This window comes from Canis lupus, chromosome 32 (assembly GCF_048164855.1).
Source record: "Canis lupus baileyi chromosome 32, mCanLup2.hap1, whole genome shotgun sequence".
In the NCBI taxonomy this organism is placed as follows: Eukaryota; Metazoa; Chordata; class Mammalia; order Carnivora; family Canidae; genus Canis; species Canis lupus.
The window spans coordinates 4,905,806-4,923,748 of NC_132869.1; the positions used below are offsets into that span (position 1 = coordinate 4,905,806).

The following is a 17,943-nucleotide window of genomic DNA, read 5'->3' on the forward strand; positions in this document are numbered from 1 at the left end:
TCCGACGACCCAAAGCAGCCCAGATATCCTCCAGAGAGGGCCCCCAGGAGAAACAAGCTTGATCACTATGCCATCATCAAGTTCCCCCTAACTACTGAGTGAGCCATGAAGAAAATAGAAGAAAACAACACACTTGTGTTCATTGTGGAGGTCAAGGCCAACAAGCACCAGATCAAACAGGCTGTGAAGAAGCTCTATGACATTGATGTGGCCAAGGTCAACACCTTGATCAGGCCTGATGGAGAGAAGAAAGCATATGTTCGACTGGCTCCTGACTATGATGCTTTGGATGTTGCCAACAAAATTGGGATCATCTAAACTGAGTCCAGCCGGCTATAAATCTAAATATAAATTTTTTCACCATAAAAAAATAGTATAAAGTATCAGCTAACATAAAAGCAAGCCAGCAGGAATTATTCAAATTGAAGCACAGAGAGAAAAATAGTAAAGAAAAAAGTAAGCCATTTTAGTGACCTATGGAACAACATCAAACAGTTTAATATATAAGTAAATGGAATTCCAGAAAGAGCAAATGTGGCAGAAAAAAATATATTAAGAAGTAATGGCTCTCAAGTTTCCAAACTTGGTTAAAAACAAATAAAACAACAAGCATCAAAAGATTCGTGAAGCCCAGCAAAACCGAGGCAAGACAGATGTAAAGAAAACCACCCTCAAATGTCATCGTTCAAACTGAAAAACAAAATGTCCTGAATCTTTGAAGAGATTAATCCCAACTTCTCTGCTGAACTTCTGTTTTATGTATTCAGATGTCTATCAAGATTTCTTCTTGGATGTCTTACAGTACTTATGAATTCAACATGCTTAAAATCAAAGATAAAGAAAATTCTTAATACCTGCCAGCAAAAAAAGACTTACTACATACAGAGGAATCATAAGAATGATAGCTCACTTTTCATTTTAAAAAGAGGAGACCAAAAGATGGTAAAATACCATATTTAAAATGATATAGGGGGAAAAACAAGGATTTTATATCCTTCAAAAATAGGGAAAAATAAAGACATGGTCAGTGAAACAGAAGCTGGAGTGTTTGTCATCAGTACACCTGCACTACAAGAAATGCTGAAGGACATTCTTCAGGCTTAAGGAAAATGCTACCAGACGGGAGTTTGGATCTAGAGGACAGAATACAGAGCACTGGAAATGGTAAATACATGAGTATTATAAAAGAGGATTTTTTCTTTTTCTTAATTTCCTTAAGAGACAACTGACTCTTTGAAAGAAAAAAAAAGTATTGCATGTTATGTAACTTGTAAAAATAAAATGTGACAATAATAGCACAAAGGATAAAAAGAAAGTGGTATCATACTACTCAAGAGAGACTGAGAAATTAGGTATTTATACTGTAATCACTAAAAGTAATGACTAAGAAACAATACACAGAAGTAGAGATAAAAAGCCAACAGAGGAGACAAAACAAAATACTAAAACATACTTGATTTAGCCCAAAAAAGGCATAAAAGGATAAATGGGAGAATAAAAACCATAGGAAATAAACAAAAAAACAAATAGTAAGATGGTAGACTAAAACCTAACAGTACCAACTATTACAGTAAAGTTAAGTAGACTTAATACTCCAATAAAACAGCAGACATTGTAAAAAGCGGGAGGAGGCATGAAGGACATGCCTTAAATATAAAGATATAAGGATAAACAAGTTGACAACAAAAAGGAAAAGATATACCACAAGATAGTAAGCATAGAAAATTTACGGCTGTGTTAATATCAAAGTATACAGTAAGATCAAGGAGCATTCGGTAATGAGAAAAGATTAATTCATCAAGAAAATAAAAAGCATATGTATAGATAGATACACATAGATATATATATATAAAAGCATCTATATCTATAAACATACACACACCTAAGGAGAGAGCTTTAGGGGCGCCTGGGTGGCTCAGTCGGTTGGGCATCTGCATTCAGCTCAGGTCATGATCCCAGGGTCCTAGGATTAAGCCCTGCATCAGGTTCCCTGCTCCATGGGGAACCTGCTTCTCCCTCTCCTTCCCACTTGTGCTCTATCTCTGTATCTCTCAAATAAATAAATAAATAAAATCTTTAAAAAAAAGAGAGAGAGAGCTTTAAAATACATGAAACAAAACTGAGTACTAAAGGGAGATATAGACAAATCCTTAAAGTTTTTAATACCTCTATTTCCAGAAGGGGTAGGCACCTAGGCAGGCTCAGTGGTTGAGCATCTGCCTTTGGCTCAGGTCGTGATCCCAGAGGTCCCGGGATTAAGTCCCGCATTGGGTTCCCCACAGGGAGCCTGCTTCTCCCTCTGTCTGTGTCTCTGCCTCTCTCCATGTCTCTCATGAATAAATAAATAAAATCTTTTTAAAAAAATACCACTATCTCAACAATTGATATAAATTCAACTCAGTAAGAAGAGAAGATTTGAACACCACAACCAACCATCTTAACATTCATAAAACACTATCCAACAACTTAAAAAGACCCACTTTTTAAAAGTAGAACACATGGAATATTAAGCAAGATAGCATGTTAGGCAATAAAACAGTCTCAATAAATTGCCAAGAATTGAAATCTACAGAGCACGGTTTTGGTTATATCAGAATTAAATTAGAAATCAATAATAATAAAGAGGTACAACCCACTGATTGACTCATTTTTTTTAAAAACTATTCACTCATTTCTTAATCCTTTTCATCTAACTTACTCTGATTCTTGTTAGTATCTTACTTTAAAGGTCATAACTGTCCCGCTGATGCTCAAATCCAGGCCTTTAAAATACATATTTTCACACTATACACAAAAAGAAACTTAAAATGGATTAAAGACCTAAATGGGAGACCTGAAGCCATAAAAATCCTAAAAGAGAACATAGGCAATAACTTCTCTGACATTGGCCATTGAAACATTTTTCTAGAGATGCCTCCTGTGGCAAGAGAAACAAAAGCAAAAACAAACAATTGGAACTAAATCAAAATAAAAAGCTTCTGCACACAAAGGAAATAATCAACAAAACTTAAAAGACAACTACCGAATGGGAGAAGATAGTTGCAAATGACATATCTGATAAAAGGCTGGCATCTAAAAATAAAGAACTTCCACAACTGAACACCAAAAAAAACAAAAAACAAAAAAACAAAAAACCAATAATCCAATTTAAAAATGGGCAGAAGAGGGGCACCTGGATGGCTCAGTCAGTTAAGCAACCTGACTCGATCTCAGGGTCATGGGTTCAAGTCCTGTGTTGGTCTCCACACCGAGCATGGGAGCCTACTAAAAAATAAAATGGGTAGAAGACACAGACATTCCTCCAAAAACATCCAGATGGCCAAGAGACACAGGAAAGGATGCTCAACATCACCCATCATCAGGGAACTGTAAATCAAAACCATAATGAGATATCACATCACACCTCTCAGAGTGACTAAAATAAAAAACAAAGAAACGTGTTGGTGAGGATGTGGAGAAATAGGAACACTTACACACACTGCTGATGGTAGGCATGTAAATTGGTGCAGCCACTGGGGAGGAGTATGGAGGCTCCTCAAAAAATTGAAAACACTAATTTGAAAAGATATATACAAACCTATATTTATTGCAGCATTATTTACTATAACTGTATCATGGAAGCAATCCAAGTATCCATCAACAGATAAACAGATAAGGAAAATGTGGTGTATATCCACAAAGGAATATTACTCAGCCATAAGAAAGAATGAAATCTTACCATTTACAGTGGCATGGACAGAGCTAGAGAGTATAATGCTAAGCAAAATAAGTCAGAGAAAGACCAATACCATATGGTTTCACTCATATGTGGGATGTGAGAAACAAAAGAAAAGAAACAAACCAAAAAGCCAGACTCTTAACTCTAGAGAACAAATTGATGGTCACCAGAGGGGAGGTAGGTGGCGGATGCATGAAATAGGTGGAGGGGAATAAGAGTAGACTTATCATGATGGGCAAGGAGTTGTTGACTCACTATATTGTGCACCTAAAACTAATACAACACTATGTGTTAACTATACTAGAATTAAAATTTTAAAAGTAAAATATTTAACTGATTAAAATATTTAACTAATATCACTAATTTAGCATGTGGGTAACTTATCAAGCAGTGGTTCCTGAGGACCTAATGTGCGTCTAACTCCATACTTGGGATCATAAAAGCTACTGCTTAAAAAGCACTTTGGGAAAAAAAAAAAAAAAAAAAAAAAAAAGCACTTTAGTGTGTGTCAGGTACTGTTATAAGCACTTTACAATTAGGGACCCATGTAACTGAATCTTCAAAATAATCCATAATATGGATACAGTTTTCAAGTCAAGGAAACTGAGGCAGAAAGAGGTAGAGTCATTGGAACCATGGTCAGACGGCTATTTGGCAATGGATCTTGAATTGCCAGCTCACAGTCTTGCCCCATGGTCCACTGCCATGTTTCCCAACCGCGTTTTTACTTCAGGGCTCACAGACTGGTGGAGGGGAGGTGTCAAGACAGGTTAACTATCCTAATACACAATGCAGTAGATGTTTGATCTCACATTCACAGAATCTCTATGCCTTATATCCTAATACAACAGAGAGGCACTTAGTAATCTGCCTTATTCCTCTGTATAGACTTAGTTTCAAGAAAGTGTTTGATTATGTCATTTATACTAAAAAAAAAATTAGCTATAAAAATTGAACATTGCTTCATGTGCTCTCTCAGAACATTTGCATTTTAATAGTTTCTATTTGATGTAAGCAAAATACATATTTCTAACTTTGGAATGTCAGGCATTCAGAGGGCAGATGCAGGAAGGTTGTGGGAGGGGGTATGGAGATCTGCCCAGGTAATCTTAAAATCTAAACACATGGAGAAATATGGCTTCTTTATCCTTAAGTTGGATCCATGATACTCTTTATTATTGAGTACTATGGAATTATTCACGTTTGGAGTGAATCATCTTCAGGAATTTACTTAATTTCGTCTAAACTTTTGCATCCTCTTCCCCACAAGTGAGATCAACATTTGCTCCACAGGGCTATAAAAATTAGATGAGAGCATATAAGCACCCACCATTGGAACATGCCATGTAGCACAGGATGCCTCATAAATTAAAACAAGCATACAAAAGGGCTCACATTTTCCACATATCATTCTCTCTTTCAAGGGAGTTTTTTTTTTAATATGTTTTATTATTTATTTTTTTTTAATTTTTATTTTTTATTTATTTATGATAGTCACAGAGAGAGAAAGAGAGAGAGAAGCAGAGACATAGGCAGAGGGAGAAGCAGGCTCCATGCACTGGGAGCCCGATGTGGGATTCGATCCCGGGTCTCCAGGATCGTGCCGTAAGCCAAAGGCAGGCGCCAAACCGCTGCGCCACCCAGGGATCCCCTAAAATAAGTTTTATAGTAGGTTGGCATTTCCTAAGATCGTGAGTTCATAGGGAATACTACACTCTAAAATATCAATCAGAAGTTCAAAGAAAAGCATCCGACCTCAGGCTGAGCCTCTTTTCTCTGCAAATTTGCACAGACTTATTAGGTTTTTAGAAAACCTAGAAGTAAACAGTAAATCTATTCTGAACTAACGATAATAAAAATAATAGAAAATAAGTTATTTTTAGCCTAAAATTCTCTCTTGATTTATGCTATCTACATAATGTCATCTGCACAATCACAGATGTTTAGTCCTGGGACTTTAGAGCCTACCCAACTTCTCAGAAACCACAGTAGACTACCTGTCATTTTCCAAAGAGGAGGTGGAAGACAACAGGACTACAATTTCCCCTAGAGATTTTCAGTTTGGAAATGGGACTTGAATTTGAATTTTTCCTTTTGAACACATCACAATCAGTAAGCATTCCCCAACAGGGGAACGGAGATCTCAGACATGCCGCTGGCTTTCAGAGGGCTCAAGGGAAAGTCGTTTCACTTCACCAATTTCTGTTTTTTCCTCATTAAAATCAGTGAAACAAACCAGCCTTGGTCTGTTAAAACTGATCTTCAAGAAGTTCCCATCCAGACTCCTCTTCTTACTTTCTGATGATCTATCATTAAGGATGGAGGAAGTGAGGATTTGGAAAGGTGCTGGGGTTAGTTCCAGACACATCAGATGAGGCCACAGTAGTTACATGACTACCATCAACAATGATTTCTGTGGGACGAGGCTTACGAAATCCTTTTCTCCTTCTGCACAAGAACGGGACCTTCCATTAACTGTCTAGTTTTGTTCTTAGGACAGCCTGGTAAAACTGACACGTGAATCACGTTACTAGGGAACACTGCTTACAGTGAAGACAATCCCTGACTGGCCCCGAGTCTACACTGGGAAGACACAGATACCTCATGTTGGAAGCCATATCTCTGTAATTGCCCAAGTATAAGACTCTTAGAGCTGGGGGGAGGTTTCCCTTAGGGGGCCCCCAAAAAGCTATGCCTGTGGGGTTGTTACAAGAAACTCTGGCTCCCGAGGTACATGAGGCTTATAAGTCATGTTAACTTTCATACCCACCCAGTGTGGACCTCTCCCCTTTGCATCTGAGCTGTCTGTCATCTGGGTTGGGGGACTCAGAAGCAAGGATTCCCACAGGTGTACCTGACCCTTTCCAGTGGGCAATCAGTGGTTCCTGTCCTGCTGTGCAGCCTAGTCCCAAGCAGTCTAAGAGAGTCTCGGGAGTTTCTATATTATGTTAAACCAAGTTAAGAACCGTCTGCATCCCCTTCCCCAGCTAGTACTGTAAATACAAAGATACAAAGTAGATGAGATAATATGGGCCAGAGGAAAAGTAGTAAATTCCTGGGAACAAGATTTCCACTGAAAAATGACCAAAAAAAAAAAAAAAGTATTTGCTATTATTGATAAAATAAGGCAGCAGCATTTCCTTTCCATGTTTCCTGGTCTCTGGTTGTAGTTCTGAAGTCTTTCTTATAAAACAAGACACTTTTTAATTTCTGGGTCTGGGGCAGCCCAGGTGGCTCAGTGGTTTAGCGCTACCTTCAGCCCAGGGCGTGATCCTGGAGACCCTGGATCGAGTCCCACTTCAGGCTCCCCGCATGGATCCTGCTTCTCCCTCTGCCTGTGTCTCTGCCTCTCTCCCTCTCTCATGAATAAATAGATAAAATCTTTAAAAAAAAAAAAAAAAAGAATGTACATTAAAAAAAAATTCGGGGTCAGTGCATTGTTGAAAGGGAAGCTAAGAAACAATGCTTCTATCTGCTGACATCTGCAGTTACAGAAGACCTTCAAAGGAGAGTGGGCCATGGCCCACAGGAAGTCACGAGAGCCCTCCAGAGCATCACACAGTCTCCGTGTCGACAGCAAGTGTTGGCATACCTTTGCTTCTCGTTCTCCTACCTTCTCACTCCCTGCTTCCATGTGACCTCCCTTTCTGAGGGCCTGTACAGTAGGAATATCTTTTGAGAACCTCATCTCATCTCTTCTTTCTCAGTCTTTTCCTTAGACTTTATCTCAGTTCTATATCTCTGAGTCTCAATTAGCTTGAAACACCCTTGACTAGGAACACCAAGATCACGGGTGGCTTTGCGGCCAGTGCCAAGAGGGGTGTTGGAGGCGTGTGCCTCCAGTTAACGAAATAACACACTGTCTTATTTCATTGCATGACTTATGCTAGCCGCCAAGAACCTAAGAATGGCACAGGTGCTTATGAAATTTGATGGCAGGGAATGAGGGGAAATATTCAGTGGCAAGGGAGGGGACAGGCCAGAATCAGTGTGTGCATAGTTGCAGCTGGCAGCATGAGAGACTGAAGCCTCAGCAAATGGAGGCTAACAGGTGGGTCCCTGGAATGGTGATGGGAGGTTTTGAGAACTTTCTATCATTCCCATGAATTTAGCTGTTTCTTTCTTTCTTTTAATTTTTATTTATTTACTTATTTTTGAGAAACACTCATGGTGCCATTTCCTCATACTATATATAAACGAGACACATGCTCATGTCACAGATAGTAGGCGTGTCAACTGTGACAACTGGTATATCCTTTGGGGAAAGCAGCTGAATACTGATCATGCTCTTCATACCAGTCATTTTTCTCCTGGACATTTACTCTAAGAAGCAAAAGTAAACTAGCAAAACCACATGGTTTTTTGTTTGTTTGTTCTTAATAACCATGAAGACAACATAGCATGATGGAACAGGCTAAAATGTCAAAGAAAAAAACCCAGCAGAATGCCTATATATCCACTCTGAGTACAACTTTGAAAACATATAGGTGCATGTGGGCAAAGACTGAATTGAAAAGAAATGAAAACAGTTGTGACAAGATGATAAAATTTGATCTATTACATCCTTTTTCAGTCTTATTACTTCGTTGTAAATTTAAAATGAAAAATTAAAATAAGAACACTTAGGGATGCCTGAGGGACTCAGGTGGTTAAGCATTCAACTTGATTTTGGCTCAGGTTGTGATCTCAGGGTCGTGAGATGGAGCCCTGCATCAGGCTCTGTGCTCAGCGGGGAGTCTGCTTAGGATTCTCTCTCTCTTTCCCTCTGCCCCTTCCCCCACCCTGCTCACTCTGTCAATCTGTTTCTTTCTCTCTCTTAAAAAAATAAGAACACTTAGTCAAGTGAGTGTTAGGAAGGATATTTTCTCATCCTCAGATGCATTTAAGTGTGGTATGGGTTATTTTTATTCATGGGATATTGATACAAAGTATTCTCAGGTTAGGATATATAGTTGTTTTTCATCTGGTTTAGATAAGATGAAATCATAGTACTCAATGGTTATACGGAATTTACAATGTGCGAGCCACTTCACATAAGTATTAACTCATTTAATCCTAATAACAACCTTTTCGGGTAGTTACTATTAAATTCCCATTAAGCAGATGAGGAAACTAAGCTGAGAAGAGTGGAGTACCTTGGCCAAGATCCTGGCTTAGCTGGAGAGTGGTAAGAGACAGGATTCCAACTCTGACAGTCTGCTCCAGAGTTGGTGCCCTAAGCCACTGCCCCATGTCCCACTCAGTAGAGGACCAGAAAAAGGTACCACTGGTTCCCAGTTTAAGTCAATGCTCTTTCCACTGCACGAGGCCATACCTCATCTGGCAGATAAGAAAACCAAAAACAAGTTTGAATGATTTGCTCATAGTCACATGAGTAGCTTGTGGTTGAGAATTAACTTCTTGACTTTTAACCTAGTGATCTTCCTATCATCCCAGACTGCTGGGAATGAAAAGAAAAATGGCTAGCTAGGGCAACAGCAAATGAAAAAGAACCCAGGGAAATCAAGTCTAAGACCTTTAAAAAGAGAAAAAAAAAAATCTTCCTTTTCTCTTTGCCATTTATTTTTTAAGGGCTATTTATTTATTATGAGAAAGAGAGAGGGGGGCAGAGTGAGAGAGAGAGAGAGAGAAAGAATATCTCAAGTGGAGTCCCTGCTGAGCTCACAGCCCAATGTGCGGCTTGACTCCGGGACCCTGCGATCATAACCTGAGCTGAAATCAAGAGTCGGATGCTTAACCGACTGAGCCACCCGGGTGCCACTGTCCTTGTCACTTATTTTATTTTATTTTATTTTTTTTAAATGTTTTTTTTTAATTTTTATTTATTTATGATAGTCACAGAGAGAGAGAGACAGAGAGGCAGAGACAAAGGCAGAGGGAGAAGCAGGCCCCACGCACCGGGAGCCTGACATGGGACTCGATTCCAGGTCTCCAGGATCGCGCCCTGGGCCAAATGCAGGCGCTAAACCACTGCGCCACCCAGGGATCCCTTTGTCACTTATTTTAATGGGATTTGTCCTACTGGCACTGGCCATACGTGTCACAGATGGACACTTGTACTCAGGAATCAGTGACTTTCATGGGAGGGCAAAAAAGAAATGGAGAGGACAGGGGCTTCTGGTGGATATGGCCATCATGGGGCACACGTGGTGTTCTAGGATCTGGTCATAATACGCATGTGTCTGTGTTGTGCAGGTTCCTGTGGAGAAACTACACGTCCAAGGGGGGCCTACTAGAAAACATAGTGACCGTGTTCTGCCTTAAAGAAAAAGGGTTCTGGGGAGGACGGGCAAGATGGTGGAAGAGTAGGGTCCCCAAGTCACCTGTCCCCACCCAACTACCTAGAAAACCTTCAAATCATCCTGAAAATCTACAAATTCAGCCTGAGATTTAAAGAGAGACCAGCTGGAATGCTAGAGTGAGAAGAGTTCCTGCTTCTATCAAGGGAGGAAGACGGGGGAAAAAGAAAGAAACAAAAGGCCTCCAAGGGGGAGGGGCCCGCGAGGAGCCGGGCTGAGGCCGGGGCGAGTGTCCCCAGGACAGGAGAGCCCCGTCCCGGAGACGCAGGAGCTGCACCGACCTTCCCGGGGGAAAGGGGCTCGCGGGGAGGTGGAGCAGGACCCGGGAGGGCGGGGATGCCCTCGGGCTCCCGGGGACACTAACAGACACCTGCGCCCCGGAGATGCGCCGAGCTCCCTAAGGGCTGCAGCGCGCACGGGGGACCCGGAGCAGCTCGGGGGGCTCGGGGGCGGCTCCGCGGAGGGGGCTGCGGGGGGAGCAGCTCGGGGGGCTCGGGGGCGGCTCCGCGGAGGGGGCTGCGGGGCGGGAACAGCTCGGGGGGGCTCGGGGACGGCTCCGCGGAGGGGGCTGCGGGGCGGGAGCAGCTCGGGGGGGCTCGGGGACGGCTCCGCGGAGGGGGCTGCGGGGCGGGAGCAGCTCGGAGGGGCTCGGGGCGGCTCCGCGGAGGGGGCTGCGGGGCGGGAGCAGCTCGGAGGGGCTCGGGGCGGCTCCGCGGAGGGGGCTGCGGGGCGGGAGCAGCTCGGGGGGGCTCGGGGGCGGCTCCTTGGAAGGGGCTGCGGGGCGGGAGCGCGACTCCACCAGCTCAGGCCCCGGAGCACAGGGCGCCGGGACACACCCAGGATCCGGCCTCCCCCGGGACAGGCAGAGGCCGGGAGGGCCCAGGACAGCGAGGACGCTCCTGCCCCGAGCTGAGCAGATCAGCGGCCCCGCCCGGAGCCTCCAGGCCCTGCAGACCGAGAGCTCCGTGGTTACTGCGGGGGCTGACTCCAGGGCTCCAGAGCTGGCCCCGCCACTGCGGTTGTTCCTCCTGGGCCCTCACGGAGTGAACAACCCCCACTGAGCCCTGCACCAGGCAGGGGCTGAGCAGCTCCCCCAAGTGCTAACACCAGAGAATCAGCACAACAGGCCCCTCCCCCAGAAGAGCAGCTAGACTGACAAGTTCCAGGGGAAGTCAAGGGACTTAAAGTACACAGAATCAGGAGATACTCCCCCGTGGTTTTTTCTTTTTTCTTTTCTTTTTGATTTCTGTTTGCTTCCCCCACCCTTTTTTCCCCTTTCTTTCTTTTTCTTTCTCTTTTTCTTCTCATTTTTCCTTTTTTTTTCCTTTTTTCTTTTTTCTTTTTCTCTTTTCTTTCCTACTCTCTCTCTCTTTTTCTCCTTTTCCTAATACAACTTGTTTTTGGCCACTCTGCACTGAGCAAAATGACTAGAAGGAAAACTTCACCTCAAAAGAAAGAATCAGAAACAGTCCTCTCTCCCACAGAGTTACAAAATCTGGATTACAATTCAATGTCACAAAGCCAATTCAGAAGCACTATTACAAAGCTACTGGTGGCTCTAGAAAAAAGCATAAAGGACTCGAGAGACTTCATGACTGCAGAATTTAGATCCAATCAGGCAGAAATTAAAAATCAATTGAATGAGATGCAATCCAAACTAGAAGTCCTAACGACCAGGGTTAATGAGGTGGAAGAATGGGTTAGTGACATAGAAGACAAGTTCAAGGCAAAGAGGGAAACTGAGGAAAAATGAGACAGACAATTAAAAGACCATGAAGACAGATTAAGGGAAATAAACGACGGCCTGAGGAAGAGAAACCTACGTTTAATTGGGGTTCCCGAGGGCGCCGAAAGAGACAGAGGGCCAGAATATGTACTTGAACAAATCCTAGCTGAAAACTTTCCTAATCTGGGAAGGGAAGCAGGCATTCAGATCCAGGAAATAGAGAGATCCCCCCCTAAAATCAATAAAAACCATTCAACACCTCGACATTTAATAGTGAAGCTTGCAAATTCCAAAGACAAAGAGAAGATCCTTAAAGCAGCAAGAGACAAGAAAGCCCTGACTTTTATGGGGAGGAGTATTAGGGTAACAGCAGACCTCTCCACAGACACCTGGCAGGCCAGAAAGGGCTGGCAGGATATATTCAGGGTCCTAAATGAGAAGAACATGCAACCAAGAATACTTTATCCAGCGAGGCTCTCATTCAGAATGGAAGGAGAGATAAAGAGCTTCCAAGACAGGCAGCAACTGAAAGAATATGTGACCTCCAAACCAGCTCTGCAAGAAATTTAAAGGGGGACTCTTAAAATTCCCATTTAAGAAGTTCAGTGGAACAATCGACAAAAACAAGGACTGAATAGATATCATGATGACACTAAACTCATATCTGTCGATAGTAACTCTGAACGTGAACGGGCTTAATGACCCCATCAAAAGGCGCAGGGTTTCAGACTGGATTAAAAAGCAGGACCCATCTATTTGCTGTCTACAGGAGACACATTTTAGACAGAAGGACACCTACAGCCTGAAAATAAAAGTTTGGAGAACCATTTACCATTCAAATGGTCCTCAAAAGAAAGCAGGGGTAGCCATCCTTATATCAGATAAACTAAAATTTACCCCGAAGACTGTAGTGAGAGATGAAGAGGGACACATCACACTTAAAGGATCTATCCAACAAGAGGACTTAACGATCCTCAATATATATGCCCCAAATGTGGGTGCTGCCAAATATTTAAACCAATTAATAACCAAAGTGAAGAAATACTTAGATAATAATTATCTTATACTTGGTGACTTCAATCTAGCCCATTGTATACTTGATAGTTATTCTAAGCACAACATCTCCAAAGAAACGAGAGCTTTAAATGATACACTGGACCAAATGGATTTCACAGATATCTACAGAACTTTACATCCAAACTCAACCGAATACACATTCTTCTCAAGTGCACATGGAACTTTCTCCAGAATAGACCACATACTGGGTCACAAATCGGGTCTGAACCGATACCAAAAGATTGGGATCGTCCCCTGCATATTCTCAGACCATAATGCCTTGAAATTAGAACTAAATCACAACAAGAAGTTTGGAAGGACCTCAAACACGTGGAGGTTAAGGACCATCCTGCTAAAAGATGAAAGGGTCAACCAGGAAATTAATAAAAAGATTCATGGAAACTAATGAGAATGAAGATACACCCGTTCAAAATCTTTGGGATGCAGCAAAAGCAGTCCTGAGGGGGAAATACATCGCAATACAAGCATCCATTCAAAAAATGGAAAGAACTCAAATACAAAAGCTAACCTTACACATAAAGGAGCTAGAGAAAAAACAGCAGACAGATTTTACACCCAGCAGAAGAAGAGAGTTAATTAAGGTTCGAGCAGAACTCAACCAAATCGAGACCAGAAGAACTGTGGAACAGATCAACAGAACCAGGAGTTGGTTCTTTGAAAGAATTAATAAGATAGATAAACCATTAGCCAGCCTTATTAAAAAGAAGAGAGAGAAGACTCAAATTAATAAAATCATGAATGAGAAAGGAGAGATCACTACCAATACCAAGGAAATACAAACGATTTTAGAAACATATTATGAACAGCTATACGCCAGTAAATTAGGCAATCTAGAAGAAACGGACGCATTCCTGGAAAGCCACAAACTACCAAAACTGGAACAGGAAGAAATAGAAAACCTGAACAGGCCAATAACCAGGGAGGAAATTGAAGCAGTCATCAAAAACCTCCCAAGACACAAAAGTCCAGGGCCAGATGGCTTCCCTGGGGAATTTTATCAAACGTTTAAAGAAGTAATCATACCTATTCTACTAAAGCTGTTTGGAAAGATAGAAAGAGATGGAGTACTTCCAAATTCATTCTATGAGGCCAGCATCACCCTAATTCCAAAACCAGACAAAGACCCCACCAAAAAGGAGAATTAGAGACCAATATCCCTGATGAACATGGATGCAAAAATTCTTAACAAGATACTAGTCAATAGGATCCAACAGCACATTAAGAAAATTATTCACCACGACCAAGTAGGATTTGTCTCCGGGACACAAGGCTGGTTCAATACTCGTAAAACAATCAATGTGATTCATCATATCAGCAAGAGAAAAACCAAGAACCATATGATCCTCTCTTTAGATGCAGAGAAAGCATTTGACAAAATACAGCATCCATTCCTGATCAAAACTCTTCAGAGTGTAGGGATAGAGGGAACATTCCTCAACATCTTAAAAGCCATCTACGAAAAGCCCACAGCAAATATCATTCTCAATGGGGAAGCACTGGGAGCCTTTCCCCTAAGATCAGGAACAAGACAGGGATGTCCACTCTCACCACTGCTATTCAACATAGTACTAGAAGTCCTAGCCTCAGCAATCAGACAAGAAAAAGACATTAAAGGCATTCAAATTGGCAAAGAAGAAGTCAAACTCTCCCTCTTCGCCGATGACATGATACTCTACATAGAAAACCCAAAAGCCTCCACCCCAAGATTGCTAGAACTCATACAGCAATTTGGTAGCGTGGCAGGATACAAAATCAATGCCCGGAAATCAGTGGCATTTCTCTACACTAACAATGAGACTGAAAAAGAGAAATTAAGGAGTCAATCCCACTTACAATTGCACCCAAAAGCATAAGATACCTAGGAATAAACCTCACCAAAGAGGTAAAGGATCTATACCCTAAAAACTATAGAACACTTCTGAAAGAAATGGAGGAAGACACAAAGAGATGGAAAAATATTCCATGCTCATGGATTGGAAGAATTAATATTGTGAACATGTCAATGTTACCCAGGGCAATGTACACGTTTAATGCAATCCTTATCAAAATACCATGGACTTTCTTCAGAGAGTTAGAACAAATTATTTTAACATTTGTGTGGAATCAGAAAAGACCCCGAATAGCCAGGGGAATTTTAAAAAAAGAAAACCATAGCTGGGGGCGTCACAATGCCAGATTTCAGGTTGTACTACAAAGCTGTGGTCATCAAGACAGTGTGGTACTGGCACAAAAACAGACACATAGATCAATGGAACAGAATAGAGAACCCATAAGTGGACCCTCAACTTTATGGCCAACTAATATTCGATAAAGGAGGAAAGACTATCCACTGGAAGAAAGACAGTCTCTTCAATAAATGGTGCTGGGAAAATTGGACATCCACATGCAGAAGGATGAAACTAGACCACTCTCTTGCACCAGACACAAAGATAAACTCAAAATGGATGAAAGATCTAAATGTGAGACAAGATTCCATAAAAATCCTAGAGGAGAACACAGGCAACACCCTTTTGGAACTCGGCCACAGTAACTTCTTGCAAGATACATCCACGAAGGCAAAAGGAAACAAAAGCAAAAATGAACTATTGGGACTCCATCAAGATAAGAAGCTTTTGCACAGCAAAGGATACAGTCAACAAAACTCAAAGACAACCTACAGAATGGGAGAAGATATTTGCAAATGACGTATCAGATAAAGGGCTAGTTTCCAAGATCTATAAAGAACTTCTTAAACTCAACACCAAAGAAACAAACAATCCAATCATGAAATGGGCAAAAGACATGAAGAGAAATCTCACAGAGGAAGACATAGACATGGCCAACAAGCACATGAGAAAATGCTCTGCATCACTTGCCATCAGGGAAATTCAAATCAAAACCACAATGAGATCCCACCTCACACCAGTGAGAATGGGGAAAATTAACAAGGCAGGAAACCACAAATGTTGGAGAGGATGTGGAGAAAGGGGAACCCTCTTCACTGTTGGTGGGAATGTGAGCTTGTACAGCCACTCTGGAAAACTGTGTGGAGGTTCCTCAAAGAGTTAAAAACAGACCTGCCCTACGACCCAGCAATTGTACTGTTGGGGATTTACCCCAAAGATTCAGATGCAGTGAAACGCCGGGACACCTGCACCCCGATGATTATAGCAGCAGTGTCCACAATAGCCAAACTGTGGAAGGAGCCTCGGTGTCCATCGACAGATGAATGGATAAAGAAGATGTGGTTTATGTATACAATGGAATATTCCTCAGCCATTAGAAACGACAAATACCCACCATTTGCTTCAACGTGGATGGGACTGGAGGGTATTATGCTGAGTGAAGTAAGTCAATCGGAGAAGGACAAACATTATATATGGTCTCATTCATTTGGGGAATATCAATAATAGTGAAAGGGAATAGAAGGGAAGGGAGAAGAAATGTGTGGGAAATATCAGAAAGGGAGACAGAACGTAAAGACTCCTAACTCTGGGAAACGAACTGGGGGTGGTGGAAGGGGAGGAGGGCGGGGGTGGGGGTGAGTGGGTGGCGGGCACTGAGGGGGACACTTGACGGGATGAGCACTGGGTGTTATTCTGTATGTTGGTAAATTGAACACCAATAAAAATTATTTTATTAAAAGGAAAATAATAAAGGGTATTAATATATAAAAAAAGGGTTCTCTGAGACAACTGAGTTTGGAGGGTGGGATGGTCAGTGTTACATCAACACTGCTAGACTATAGTCCTCTGTTATTTAATCAGAATCCCATCCAGGTTTTGATGTGAAGGTATTTGATAGAGGTGATTAACATCTATAATCAGTTGACTTTAAGTAGAAGTGACCATCGGTAATGTGGGTGGGCCTCACCTCATCTGTTGAAGGCCTTTAAACAAACAAACAAACTGAGGTTTCCTGAAGAAAAAATATTCTGCCTCAAGACAACATTAACCTCTGCCTGAGTTTTTACCCTGTTGATCTGAGTACAGACTCCAGCCTTGCCAGCAGAAGTATCTTCAATCCATATCCATCTATCCCCCTAACCCATCTATCCATGTATTGAGACAGAGAGAGAGATGCCACTGGCTCTGTTCTCTGCAGGACCTTGACTGATGTAAAGGTCTGGCCAGGACTGCAAAGTGCTGCGGTCATGTGATGCACACGGAGCCCCTTGACATACGCATCATGAAAAGCACAGACGATTGGAAAGCTTAGCTGAAGAGACAGGACATTAGATGTCGCCAGGCAGGTGGGGGCCAGAGCAGCCGCTGCTTCCTGCCCCTGGGTCACAGTGAGCAGGAAGGGGAAGGGCAGTGTGCCTGGGGCAAGCACCTGCTGGACCCTGCACTGAGGCTGAGAGTAAAGAACATGCATTCAGACCTCTAGGAATTAACATAAAAAGGTGTTCTGGGAACAGGAGAAAGACCTCTCCTGGAAGGGCTGACAGTGACTGGGAGGCATCCCTGGTGACACAGGCCAACCGGGCACCGCCAGTTCTCCACGGATCTGGGTCCCAGCTGCAGGGGCTCCCGGGCTCCCGGGCTGCAGAGTCATAGTTTCCACTCCAAAAAGCAAACCTGTCCGTCTTGGCCCTCACCTTCCCCATCCCCTCCTGCCCCTGACAGCTTGGGAGGCGAGTGCTGAGGGCGGGCAGGGCTCACCTTGGCTTCTGACGTGGGTTCCAAGAAGCACAGGCGGTTCCCAAGTCCCTCGGCCGCCAGGCAGAACTTCCGTTGCTCCTTGTGGACGTTTGCGATGCACTGGAGAACCACCTCATCTTCCTGCCGGCAGAACACACATGCGTGAGCGCCAGGGGCTCCTTGGAACCAGGGCCCCAGGCACCGTGCTGCCGCATCAGCAGCCACCCGAGGGGCACACCCGTCTGACCCTGGCACAGGAGAGGGCAGCCTGGGTGGAGCTGGGAACCCCGGGGGAGGGGGCAGGCTGAGGTGCGAGGCACTTGTGGGCCACAGCCCCAGGCAGCGGGGGCCTGGCCTGGTTTCGGAGGTGCAGGACCACACACAAGCCGGGTGGGCAGAGCGTCTCAAGAGGTGAGCAGACGGGAACGTAAATCTAAGCGATGTCCAGGTACACGAGGGGAACGGTGAGCTGCAGCTGCAGCAACAGACACGCCAGCAGAG

The 17,943-nt window shown here is 43.1% G+C and overlaps 1 protein-coding gene across 1 annotated transcript in view; it reads right to left on the reverse strand.

The window, feature by feature from the left end:
- The window catches only part of RYR3 (ryanodine receptor 3), a 500,519-nt gene that overhangs the window by 333,531 nt on the left and 149,045 nt on the right, over nt 1-17,943 (reverse strand). The window contains exon 2 of the mRNA XM_072808654.1: nt 17,464-17,583. Coding sequence (XP_072664755.1) covers nt 17,464-17,583 — 120 coding nt within the window. The remainder of the gene's footprint in view (nt 1-17,463; nt 17,584-17,943) is intronic.